Source organism: Hyperolius riggenbachi, chromosome 4, assembly GCF_040937935.1.
Source record: "Hyperolius riggenbachi isolate aHypRig1 chromosome 4, aHypRig1.pri, whole genome shotgun sequence".
Classification (NCBI taxonomy): domain Eukaryota; kingdom Metazoa; phylum Chordata; class Amphibia; order Anura; family Hyperoliidae; genus Hyperolius; species Hyperolius riggenbachi.
The window spans coordinates 254,422,551-254,436,724 of NC_090649.1; the positions used below are offsets into that span (position 1 = coordinate 254,422,551).

At 43.1% G+C, this 14,174-nt stretch overlaps 1 protein-coding gene across 1 annotated transcript in view; it reads right to left on the reverse strand.

Moving 5' to 3' along the window:
* LOC137503731 (gamma-aminobutyric acid receptor subunit rho-2-like) overlaps positions 1-14,174 on the reverse strand; it is an 80,931-nt gene that overhangs the window by 9,795 nt on the left and 56,962 nt on the right. The window contains exons 5-7 of the mRNA XM_068231137.1: positions 13,956-14,038; positions 8,859-8,999; positions 3,763-3,915 (exon numbers count right to left, since the gene is read on the reverse strand). Coding sequence (XP_068087238.1) covers positions 3,763-3,915; positions 8,859-8,999; positions 13,956-14,038 — 377 coding nt within the window. The remainder of the gene's footprint in view (positions 1-3,762; positions 3,916-8,858; positions 9,000-13,955; positions 14,039-14,174) is intronic.

Genomic DNA, 14,174 nt, shown 5'->3' on the forward strand with positions numbered 1-14,174 from the left:
CAAATGGTGCAGTATGTCACAAGTATTGGGTATAAAAAAGTACTTTATAGAAGGGTATTCACAAAGGTGGGTTGCAAAGGGGGCAACCGACCACTTCAGGCAGGTGGAGTGTTTTAAACCTGACTCCACTCAGGTCTACCAGCAGTCCTGGACTCGGTCGCTCTCTTAGCAAAAAACCTGCGCCCCTTGGATAGGTGCGCAAGGCTCCCCTCCCAGAAGGGTGGGGGGAGTAAGGTACAGTAGAGGGTAAAGAGGCGCCCAATGTATATAAAACACTTTAAAATCAATAAAATGAAAAAAGGATGAGGTGGCTTACCTCACAGATGACAAATTCACTTTAGGTAAGGAAGTTTAATTGATTATTAAGCACAGGCAACGCGTTTCGTGGGACTGTGCCCACTTCCTCAGGCCAAATAAAAGTGCCCTAGCAGTCTGTATGCCACATTCGAGGCACCCCGAATGCGGCATACTGACTGCTAGGGCACTTTTATTTGGCCTGAGGAAGTGGGCATAGTCCCACGAAACGCGTTGCCTGTGCTTAATAATCAATTAAACTTCCTTACCTACAGTGAGTTTGTCGCCACCTCATTCTTTTTTCATTTTATTGATTTTAAAGTGTTTTATATACATTGGGCGCCTCTTTACCCTCTACTTTAGTGAAAGGCATTCATCACAGTGAAAATACAGTAATGTACGTTCAACTCGCTGGTGTAACAATTGCCCCCACAGCTGGGAGGTGGCCTGGGAGGCAGTCCAGTATGCAGAGCAGAAGTGTATACGTTACCTGCTCCTGGCACCCGTGTCACCTCCACTCATTTCCTGGTTAGTTTTCAAGTGCCCTGCACTGCATGCAGCCAGCCAATCACCATGCAGGATTAAATCCGCATGGTGATTAGCTGGCTGCACACAGTGCAAGGCACGTGAAAACTCACCAGGAAGTGAGTGGAGGAGACGTGTGCACCAGTAGATAATGTACATGCTTCTGCTGTGCATAATGCTCTGCAAAACAATGTACCAGGAATGCAATGGACCACCAATGTAATGGACCAGGCCCCCTAGCTCCTGCCAACCCCTCCCCCCCCCCCCCCACTGTAATGAAGGGTGGTGGGATAGATCTCTACAGGAGGGGCCTGATCCAGTGTAGTTACACCCCTGGTTCAATTGACTACATGTTTGACTTGGAAATAGGTAGTCAATACTATGGTAAAATTGGCCATACACAATTAGATTTTAACATTTTTAATGCTATATTATGTTAAATTTGCTCACTGCTAGTGATCTGTTTTGCCCAAATGATTTTGGACAGTTTATTGATATATAGGCTGGTTGGTCATATCATTAAATTTTCAATGAGCAGGTGGGAATAGAAGCTGCAGAAGATTGATGACTGTATGGTATTTATGGATTGCATTAGGTGTTACAACTCTACAAGTTTGATTCTATTGGGCAACAAGTTTTTCATGTCCTGAATAATTGTTGTCTCTGATAGAGTTTTTGATGCTAATCATAGAACTAACTTCAAAACTGTTGCATCACGTAAGAGTTTTGAGAAAGTGACACTTTTGTCATTCTAACGGGTACATTTCAAATGATGAATGTTTTGCAATATAAGTTTTATCAAAACTTGCAGCTGTATCTTATAGATTTGCCTCTGACCACAAAAATCACATTGATAAGTGTGTAACACATACCGTTCTAACAAAGTACATTTCATACTTTCTCCATATAATTTCAGGCTAAATTTTAACCTAATCAACCTTTTTTTATAACGACCTCTTAATGAAGGCATTTTGGTCAAATAAAAGGAACCCCAATCAGAGGACTAAAATTAAAATCAGGACTTACCTGCGGCTTCCTCCAGCCCCCCATAGCCCGTGAGGTCCCTCAGTGTCCTTCAGGTACCCTCCGTGGTCCCTCAGGCAGCCCCGTTAGTGCAGCGATTTCAGCCATAGTAATGCACAACTGCACATGGGCCATGCTCTCAGCTCGATTAGGCGGGTGTCGCCGTAATCCTCCTGCACATGCGCAGTTATCAAAAGACAGAACTACACAACAATTGCACACTACTATGGCTGAAATCGCCACACTAACGGGGTCAAACAGAGGGACCATGGAAGGGACCTGGAGGACACTGAGGTGCCTCGCGGGCTACGGGGGGCTGGAGGAAGCCCCAGGTAAGTGTTGATTTTCATTTTAGTCCTCTGCTCAGAGTCCCTTTAAAAAACCTCATTTATGTAGTGCGAGTATGTCCTGAGGTGTATTCATGGCAGGTTGCAAACATCCATGGAAATGATTAAGTCATATATTATATTATTGTACTATATTGCTTTATAGATACTATCGTGTTTCTCAACACTACTTGATACAGTCAGTGGAACATTATATTATTGTTCATTTTGAAGGCATCTATCATAATCACCCTTTTCTTTTAAAAAAGCAAAACATTTTTTTAAATTTGTTGTCCAGTGTCCTCTTTCAGTTTCCTGATTAAATCAACTCTATTGAGATTGAGTAGGACAAAATAGGTACATTAATCTACACCAAGGGACCCAGCACTGCAAAGTGAGAGAGAGCTAACTACTACGTCACTGTGCTGCCCGTATTACTCCACTTTGCTGCCCGTACTACGTCACTGTGCTGCCGTACTACGTCACTGTGCTGCCCATGGACTGTAGCAGATATGATGTTGCATACATTAACAGAAGCACGGTAGTTTCAGATGCTTTGAAAATGCAGTCACTCAATCATATGAGCTGTTTTTGCCTAGATATTTTTTTTAAACCAGTCTTTAACCACTTAAGGACCAGGGGTGGTTTGCCTGATCTGTGCTGCGTGGACTCTCCAGCCCGCAGCACAGATCAGGATAGAGCCAGGGCGATCAGACTTACCCCCTTTTTTCCCCACTAGGGGGATGTCCTCCTGGGTTGGCCTGATCGCCGACGGCTTGCTGCGCTTTGCGGGGGGGGGTGTATTCAAAGCCCCCCTCCGCAGCATTTTCGGCGCTCCGTCCCCCTCCCTCCCTCTCCCTCCCCCTGTGAGCGGCGCAGGACAGATATCCGTCCTGCGCATTGTAGGATAGGCTTCAGCCTATCATATGCCGGCGATCCCCGGCCAATCAGAGGCCGGGGATCGCCGATCTGCCTTACGGCGCTGCCGCGCAGCAGGGATTTCTTCGCCGCGTGTTTACATTTTGCCGGCGAGCCGCGATCGGCGGCTCTCCGTCTGTTCACGGAGACACCCTCCGTGAACTGACATAGAAAGGCCGCTCGATCGAGCGGCCGTTTCCATGGTAACCCACTTAACACCTGCTGATGCCTATGGGCGTTAGCTGGTCGTTAAGTGTTTTAAGACTGGACTGATTTTAGATGTGTACATCAACCTGTGGATTTAAGGATATCTAAATGAACAACTCCTTAAACTTGTTGATTATATGGGTGGCACCAGGGCCCCATACAATGGAAAATTTATCTTTTAGCTACCTGTCAAGTAATAATATTGGTCCCATGTGACAATGTTAGGTAAGTCCATGGGACAGTTAAAACCTCTGTTTCTATTTATATTGAATTCCTCTTCCTGTTTTGGTGATCAGAAAATCAGATGACACCTATGAGTATCCCTAGAGCAGAAATGATAGAGATTCTCCTCACTGCAGACGCAAACAACAGTAAAAACAGAGAAGAAAAATAAATATATTTTCTCTATTCTGCACAATATTTTAAAATGTTGCTGTAGTCAAGCTTTAAACAAAAATGTCTGTCTTACCAAGGGAAACTCTGGCAGGCACAGCTCTTCGATCTATCCAGAAAGAGACCCAGGACAGCATGACCATCAGCGTTGCAGGAAAATATGTTTGTAGTAGGAAGAAGAATATATGGCGTCTCAGTGTGAAATTAATATACAGTCGATTATACCATCCTAGCAGAGAGAACATTTAAACTGGATGTAAGATAGAAGTTTCAGAATTACATTTTTCATGGCTATATTTAATACAAGTGCCAAAAATATTACAATATTTGCTGAAGCATCAGAGTGGAAACATCCTTAACCATGGTTACTGTTGAGTTTGTAACTCTTTTTTTTGCTACTGAAATATTGTATAGAACAGCACATGATGATTACCATCATTTTTTTGCATTGTTCTTATACAGATCTTTGAAATAGACATTCTATTCAATGATACATTTTTTTTGTTTTATTGGTCTTTTATGACCAGTTCTTGGAATATTGTCATTTGAGGCTTGATTCATTAAAATAAGGTAATATTACCGTGCATACACTGCTTGCAGTGATATTACAAAGCGCGCAGTAATATTCCCCATCGGGAGCGCGCATAACTACTGCAAGATACATGTGTAGTGCAACCGCAGTATTCCATTAGGACGGCTGCTACTATGATAATGCACGCATTTGTGACATATGCATTTCCTATTGATTTTGATACAGTTTCTTTTTCAACCCCTTTCGCATTTGAAAGTGTGATCTGATCTTCATCTAAGTCACAACAATAGACAATCACAGTCTGCTTAACTACTTGCCGACCGCTCCATGCCGATTGGCATGAACGCGGCGGCAGCCCCAGGACCGCTGGACGCTGATTGGCGTGAACGGCTTTCAATGGGGCTAGCAAGAGATCGCGTGCCCGCTTGCAAGGCGGAGCTCCAACCGCTGTCTATTAACATAGTAAAGCGCTGCGATCTAAGTCAACTTTGTACTGGGGACAGCCGAGTGACATGGCTGTCCCCCTGGGACACAGGGGACGATCGGCTCTCATAGGCTGAAGCCTTTGACAGCCGATCACCGTGATTGGCTAGCTGGGGGGAGGGATTTAAGAAAAAATAAATAAATAGTCAAATTTATTCATAAAAAAAAGAACATAAATATTTATAAATTTTTTTTAAAACAAACACTGGGGGAGCGATCAGACCCCACCAACAGAGAGCTCTGTTGGTGGGGATAAAAGGGGGGATCACTTGTGTGCTGAGTTGTGCAGCCCTGCAGTGAGCCCTTAAAGCTGCAGTGGCCCAATTTAAGAAAAACTGCCTGGTCTTTAGGGGGGATTAACACCGCAGTCCTCAAGAGGTTAAACTAATACCACACAAATAATTAGATGTTTCCGTTTTTTTATTGAACACTACAAACATACCTCGAATCTCATCTCATTTATTGGACTCCAGCTGGCTAACATCTCATGCCAATTAGCTCTTGGATAATGTGGACAATGACCCAAAGCATAGAAGTTATTCAACAACAGAACGTCTTAAACAGAAGAAAATACACCTTCTGGAGTAGCCCAGTAAGAGTCCTGACCTCAACCTGATTGAGATGCTGTTGCATGACCTCAAGAAAGCGATTTATACCAGACATCCCAAGAATATTGCTGAACTGAAACAGTTCTGTAAAGAAAAATGGTCAAAAATTACTTTTAACCATTGTGCATGTCTGATCTGCAACAACAGAAAACGTTTGGTTGAAGTTATTGCAGCCAAAGGAGGTTGAACCAATTATTAAATCCAAGGGTTCACATACTTTTTCCACCAGCACTGTGAATGTTTACACGGTGTATTCAATGAAAAAATGGAAACATTTAATTATTTGTGTAGTATTAGTTTAAGCAGACTGTGATTGTCTATTGTTGTGCCTTAGATGAAGATCAGATCAAATTTTATGACCAATTTGTTCAGAAATCCATGTGATTCCAAAGGGTTTACATACTTTTTATTAATAGAATATATATATATATATATATATATATATATATATATATATATATATATATATATATACACACACATATATATATACACTAGCAGACCCAAGCCCGTTTAAAAACGGGCTCTAGGGTCTGTGTTTTGCACCTGCTGCACACCGGCCGCCCGCTCACATGCCCGCCTAGCTCCCTGGCACCATGAAGGAAGAAAGAGCAGAATTGGATCGGCACCAGATGAGGCAGACCTTACTCTGGGTTCTTGAGGGGAGTTACTCACTGTGCCTCCGGACAACTTACAATCATAACCAAGTGAAGGAGAAAAGAATTCGGGCACCAGATGAGCTGCTATGCACACCCAGGGCCGGTTCTAGACAGGCACATATGAGGGGGCAGACAGAAATTTGCAGGGGGCATACAAAAACCCTGCGCCGCGCGTAGCGCGGCGCGCCAAAAAATGAGCGTGGCCATGCAGCAGACTGTGGGCGTGGTCATGGGTGGGGCCAAATAAACATGTCATGACCTTACAGTGGTGTTAAAGGACTTCCGAGGCCAAAAACAAGAAAATGACACTATACCTTTTTAATATCTGAATCCACGGAGGACGTCCAGCGCGTCCTCCGCACCGTTCCGCCGTCATTGCAGCCCTTTTCGGTGCGGAGGACGCGCTGGACGTCCTCCATGGATTCTGATAATAAAAAGGTATAGTGTAATTTTCTTCTTTTTGGCCTCGGAAGTCCTTTAAAGGTCTGCCAGGGAAGTTTGAGCTCTGCTCTTTTTAGCACAAATACAGCTCTGCGCACTGCAGATTATTGAAAAAAATGTTCTCAGGTGTAACACAGAAATACTTTTCGTCAAATGCTAATATGCTGATATTGCGTGTTTTTTTCTACCACAAATACAGTTCTGCGCACTGCAGATTATCAAAAAAATGTTCTCAGGTGTAACACAGAAATAATTTTCTTCAAATGCTAATATACTGATATATTGCGTGGGTTTTTTTGCACAAATACAGTGCTGTGCACTGAGGGCCTGAGGCGGCGGCAGATGGCAAAGAACGCACACAAAATAAATGAGGCAATCTGAGCGATTGATTTGCCAGCAAGGCTGCAGTGCACTCTGGCAGTGACACTGATTGACTGACAGCCTTAAATGAGGCAATTATCTGATTGATTTGCCAGCCAGGCTGACTATGGGACTGGCAACTGAACTGGCACTGTGGCACAGCACACACAAAATTATTGATTTGCCAATGCAACTGGTCTGGCACTGGCAGGCACAGCACACAGACAGTGTCTGGTGAGGCGGGTGGCAGATGGCGGGACCGGGTAGAAAAACTGTCAGCACGTCTACTCTCTCTGAGAGGAGTCTCAGCTCTGACGCAGGCACAGTGGCGGGAGCGGGACCTTAAGAAGCCGCCCTGCATAGAGGAGGAGTCGACTCTTTCAGAGGAGGAGAATTCCTCTTTCTCTGAGAGAGTCGACTCCTCCTCTATGCGGGGTGGCTCTTACGGTCGCCACTGCCTGCGTCACAGCAGAGACTCGTCTCGGAGAGCCGTCCGAGGAAGAAGCGGTCATGTGACTGATCACATGACCGCTCTGCGCTCCACACCACGGACCAGGAAGCAGCCAGCGGCATAGCGAGAGCGGCTCTGATTTGAGGGGGCAGTGAGTCTGTTTGAGGGGGCTCTGCCCCCTCTCGCCCCCCCCTAAAGCCGGCCCTGTGCACACCCCGCTTTATTTCATCCCACCAGACAGATAACAGCAAACAACAGATGGAGGCCTCCATCGGTTGTTTGCTGTTATCTGTCTGGCGGGATGAAATAAAGCGAGGTGTGCATAGCAGCTCATCTGGTGCCCGGATTCCTTTCTCCTTCGCTCCCTGGCCCCGTCCCTGTCGTCCTGCCTGTGTGAGGCTGGGTCCGTGCTGCGCACATGCGCAGTAACGAAAAGCACGGACCCAGCTACACAGAAAACTGTCCCTGCTGTACGTAGGGACAGTTGCCTATTATTATATAGGATATGTATGAAGTTTACAGATGTAAATGCTGAAAGAAAATAGAAGTATGAAGAAGAAGATGATGTCACGTGTATACAGAAGTTTAAAGGATGATGCAGATGGTAACAAAGAAGTACACAGAGGGAAGAGAAAAATTAGAAGTGTCCAAATGAAAAAACAAGAACTTTTCTGTTTCCAATTACGATAAAACATTTAATATGATTACTGTCTTAAAAAAAGGACATATATATATATATATACAAACACACAATTGCCTTGACTGACTGCCTAAGATATTGTTCCCTTCCTAAAAGTGAAGAAATGCACAAGTATAGCTGTAACATTAAACCTCTTACATACAATGAAATACAATACAATAACAATATTAATTTTAATAATAATAACTTTTCTCCCATAGGACTCAAAGCGCATAGTTGTGTCTCAGATCAATACAGGGTTGCAGGCTGGGTTGTGTTTCAGAGGAGATAGTAAGATGTTAATGAATGCCAGACTAAAGAGGTAGGTTTTCAGTTTAGACTTAAATGCTTCCAGGGATGGAGCTGTCCTGATTGGGTGTGGCAGGGAGTTCCAAAGTGTAAGGGCAGCATGACAAAAGGCTCTGTCTCCAAAGGTTTTGAGGTGGACTCTGGGGGTGACCATGGTGTTACGTCCTTTTGATCTAAGATTGTGGGGGGTGTTATGCAGTTGCAACAAGTCCTTCAGGTATCCAGAGGCACAGTGAGTAACCCCCCTCAAGAACGCAGAGTAAGGTCTGCCTCATCTCTTTTGCACCACATTGGATTCCATGCGTTACAAATTTGAGACGGACGTTCCAGGTAATGATACTGTAAATGTATCAGAATTATGAAAATATCAGTTCTTTTTAATTCAATTGAACCTGATGGTTATCTGAGGTAAAAAGGTAATGTAAAAATGTATCTATTTATAGAGTCAAGGCAAAAATTCTAAAAAAAAAAAAAAAAAACCCCAAACAAAAAGGTCCTAGTGTATATTGCTACAGTTTGCAAACAATTGTAAATATTATATTTATTAGCTATTGGAGTTTTTTTTGTTCGTTTCATAATTTAATTTTATCTCAGAAAAATGAAACAAAAACTTGACAGTACTTCTAACTACTTTGTGAAGTTTTGATTACCTGTGCTACTGTAGAAGGCTAGTCTAGATGTAGTGTGAAATTTCTGAATCATGAATTGAGATAATGATATTCTCTCATCTGTTTTCAAGGATTCATTTCCTTTTTTCCAGTACAGCATCAGATCTTCATCAGTGTAAGCATCTTTAAAAAAACAAAACAAAAAAACAAACAAAAAAAAAACAAAAAACTCAAATTAGTAGTCATAAGAGATAGATCATCTGTTTCTTCTTTTTGTGTTTTGTTTTAATTCAGCACATGTAATTAAGAAATAAGAACTTTTATGAAACATTTTACAAATAGTGTCTAGTTTTATCAGTTATTTCAAATCCTTTAACCTATTAGTATCTTCAACCACCTTAGCGCTATGGACAAGCTCAGCTCGTCCATTACCGCCGCGGTGGATTGCTCAGCCCCTGGTGGGTCTTGTTTTTAAAACACGCAGCTAGCACTTTGCTAGCTGCGTGTTTAATTCGATCACCGTCGCTCACCGCCAATCCACCGCTACGTGCCTCGAAACAGGGCCCCCCCGACCCTCAGAGCAGCCTGGCCAATCACCACCAGGCTGCACTATGGGGTGGATCGAGACTCCCCCTGACATCATGACGTCGATGACGTCATTCCTATTGTCGCCATGGCGACGAGGGAAGCCCTAACAGGAAATCCCATTCAGAGCGGGATTTCCTGTTGATCGCCGGGGGCGATCGGAGGGGTGGGAGGGATGGCACAGGGAGGGCGGAATTATGTAGTTAGCGCTAGGCTAGCTACATGATAAAAAAAAAAAATATCCCTTCCCCTTGTTCATAATTGCTTTCAAAGAACCATGCTGTATATGTTTCCTGAACATGAATCACGTGTACTGTTCACAATGAAAATTTTTCTTTTTAAGAGAGCAAACATAAAAACAATGTTGCTGTTCCAGGACGTAGATTCTATATCCTAATTACTGCAGCTGTAGGTTTTAGGATGTAGAATCTTCGTCCTGCATTTAAAACCGCCGCCTACTACTGCGTGTGCACGTGTGTGATTGTGACTGTACAAGATCCTTTGAATGATTGTTGCTAGCTAATAGCAAAATTCATTCAATGAAGTTAAGTGGCATGGTTCCAATAAAATAAAGTGTTTTTTTTTTTAATCCCCAGTTAATTTTTAACAGCAGATTAGCCTATTAAATCCTGCAATACTTACACCTGTTTATAAACTTTTAATGACTGCTGCATGTAGCGATTGGAAGCGATCGGTGAAAGTTTGAAGCCCCAATACTCTACAGATGTATCGCTCTGCCGTTGCTTAGTGATGCATCTGTTCAGCACTATGGCCCCCGAACTGTTGCCCTAGCGAACTCATTCGATCACCACAGACAAGCATGCTGGGGATAACGGTCCTCCACATGCTCAGCTAGAAATAAAATATGGCATAAGGGGTATTGTTTTAATTGGGGAGGACAAAATATTTCATTTGTATGTGTTTTATAACTGTGGGACATGTCAAGTGTAAATTAGGAAGGGTGAAAAATGAAAAAAAATTGGTATTTTCTGAATTTACACCTAATTTTTTCCCCATAAAATGACTATAAAATAAAATAGTTTATGGAGAAAAAATATTACCTAAAATAAGCCTAGATTGTACTGAAAAAAACAAGATATATACTGTATATCACTAAGATGGCATAAGAAATTAAAAAGTTACTGCTGTATCGAAAGACCACAGCTAAAGTGTCAAAAATGTCAGGAACCTTAAGGGGTAAAAAACATGGAACGTGAACTAGTTAACCACTTGCCGACCGCGCACTCATAACGCGCGTCGGCAAAGTGGCAGCTGCAGGACCAGCAACGCAGTTCTGCGTCGCCGGCTGCAGGCTAATTAATCAGGAAGCAGCCGCTCGCGCGAGCGGCTGCTTCCTGTCAATTCACGGCGGGGGGCTCCGTGAATAGCCTGTGGGCCGCCGATCGCAGCTCGCAGGCTAAATGTAAACACAAGCGGAAATAATCTGCTTTGTTTACATTGTACGGCGCTGCTGCGCAGCAGCGCCGTAAGGCAGATCGGCGATCCCCGGCCAATCAGCGGCCGGGGATCGCCGCCATGTGACAGGGGACAGCCTGTCACTGGCTGCACAGGATGGATAGCGTCCTGTGCAGCCCAGATTGCCAGGAGGGACAGGGATGAGAGGGAGGGGGGGGGGAATTTCGCCGCGGAGGGGGGCTTTGAGGTGCCCCCCCCCGCAACACCCAGGCAGGCAGGAGTGATCAGAGCCCCCCAGCACATCATCCCCCTAGTGGGGAAAAAAGGGGGGCGATCTGGTCGCTCTGCCTGCACCCTGATCTGTGCTGGGGGCTGCACAGCCCACCCAGCACAGATCAGCTAAAACAGCGCTGGTCCTTAAGGGGGGGTAAAGGGTGGGTCCTCAAGTGGTTAAGGAATAAGTGGATCCTGATATCCAAACGACACAATGGAAACACAGAGGAGAACGCCAAGAAAGCAAATGGTGTACTTTCTCATGAAGTTTGCATTAGGCTATTTTATAAAAGTAAAGTAAAGAGAAGCAAACAGCGCAGGGTATAGCAACTAGACGATGTGGTAATTGGTAAATGTCTAAAATAGATACAGATAGATAACCGTCCTGCTTTGAAAGCAAATATAAACAAAAATATATAAATATAGGTAAGTTTTTGTCATGGATACCTTAAATAGATTAAAATGCTCTACACAACATAATGTACATTTACAGTAGAAGAAGAGGTGGCAATCAGGAGAATATTAGGCTTGTATATTTGGCAATTATACTGTGTTAAAACAAATACAGTATATGTGCGATAAAGAGTTTAGCTAGTACACCTTATCATTTATAAATACAATGGTTACTTCATACATTTCACAAGCATTTCTGGGACACCCGATGCTTCTCAAAAAAATATTATTAATAAAAATGAAAATAAAAAAATGCAGCAAAGATAACATAAAAATGAAAATAAAAAAAATATACGGTATATTGCTGAACTGGTGAAAAATCCCTTATGAAGGAAGAACAGGACTGAGCACTGTTTTAAGGCGTGAATCCTTGCATGTTCTGGATGCCCCAAGAGTCTGTGTGAACGTTCACAGTAAAAAAAAGAGTAGGTCATAGTGAGCTCCCAGAGGACCCTGCCTTTTTCTTACTCCATGAGACAGGCTGGGGCATTAAGAAATATAAGAATTAATTACTGAGACATCTACTGAATGCCATCAAGATATTGATCACAAGGAGATGGAAATCGACAACGGCCCCAACAGTGATAGATTGGGTTAGAGGGAGAGATGAAAATGGAAGATTTTACATAAGTCATATATTACTAGGTGGATACATTTAGAAGCACATGGGCCACGTGGCTGGAGTTTAGAAGATCGCCCCAATATGTCTGCTATTGACCAGTAGAGGAAGATCAGGGAGAGGGACCTTTGGCATGGGGAGGAACTTGACTTATTGGATGGCCCGGCCCTCGCTTTGGGTTCGTCAACGGCGGGTGGATAACTGGGGGGAGGGATGTGGGTTTTTGTATTTTTCTTCTGTTTGGGCATCTTTGGGGGCAGCGAAGTGAATGTTTGGGGAGGTTGGATGAGGTGTATGCGAGTTAAGTGAATGGATATCCCTCTCTTTGTATCACTTGAAAAAGGAGAGGGGTACTAGGGATCAATAGTTATCAGATGGAAGGGAGAACCAAGGGGTTGCCTCTGCTCCTTAATGTAAAGCCCTCACTGGAGTATTGTTTGTGTATTGAACAACGAGGGAAGGGATTTTGATTCAGGATCAATATCACTTAATTATCTGTTTTTAGTAATATTTCCTGGATATTGAACACTTCCTCTCTTGATAAGTATTAGATTAGTTTAATTGATCTCTTAATGTTTGTAAAATGTATAAACATTTTTTGCCAATATGAGTGGATATCTCATAGCAATCAGGTAAGTGAGTCTCACAGTAGTGCGTTATTTACACTCTTCTGTAGCTTTCTATTTCCATCCACAGTTCATCAGTCACATGGGTGAGTGTGCGTTGTGCTATACTGCACTAAGTTTGAATGCTACCTTTGATATGTCTCTATGTATGTAGGTTAAGGGCTTGTATTGTTACGCTGGTGGGTGAGGGTACTCACATTTGGGTTGGCCTCCAGGCTTTTCCCCGCTGTCTTACCCACAAGCCCAGGGCTCCAGACAAATGCCTTCAATAGAATTCCGCTGTCCTCCGTCCGCTGCGAGCCATGGCTGGTTGAATACCACTGTGCAGCGACCTCCTCGTACAGTGACTGGTGGTTCGGCTAGTACTTCTGGGTCTTGGCGGAGCACTCCTGGATATTCTCAGTGACATCCGCAGGGTTCCTGGTCTGCAGTACCAGAGATCACCTGCTCCTGCGCTGGCTATCAAGTTAATACGTTTTAGCAGTCCCGGACACCAAATCTCTAAGCTTCTTATTAGAGCTTTCGCTTGTCTTCCTCCTGCTCTTATACTGTATCTCTCATTTTTTCTTCTCTCTGTCCATTCCTTCCTCTGCCTTTTCAATCTCTGAACTGCGGGAAAAGGTTATTTTTTTGCTGAGTTTGTGTGGGCACCAATACTACCTAGAGATTAATTTGAACTAGACAAGTTGAGTAGTCTGTTATCCGTCACCCAGATATTTTGGAATATGGTGTTCCAGTGGTGTTCCTTTGTAATGGGGCCTAGATCCTTTTCCCATTTTTAGACTCAATGAGGTGGATCAGAGTTAATCAGTTCTCCTAAAAATTCGTAAAGTTTAGAGAATGATTTTGCCGGTTTAAGCTTATTAAAGGTAAGTTTTTCAAAAGTGTTAAATTCCTTTCTAATTGTTACATCTTTATTTATGAGGAAGTCAAAATAGCTTTGAATTTGTATATCACCCCAAGTATTTTGTCTCTTTTTGCCTATGATGTCAAATAGTCTTGTATCAATCTCGTTGGTGATGAACCAACCTGGATTCAGACCTGGTTGGTTAGACACATGCTACATTAAACTCGGGTGACAATCCAAGTCCTGCTATTATATCACAGTGTTTCTCGTCTAGTAGAGGATATTTACATGTACAAGACCTTACAACATAAATTACTCACAGCTCTCCAACTCCAAGGAACAAGACTGTGTGTCCAGAGGAAATCGACTGAAATCCATGTTGCACATTGCAGTCACAGTGATCCTTTATAATAGACAAAGGAAATATGCTTATATAGCCCAATAATTTATTGTGTGATAGGATTTTGTAAACACACTCCAATTGTTGATTTTATAGTTATTAAAGGATATCTATCGATTAAAGCAACTTTTTTTCAAAT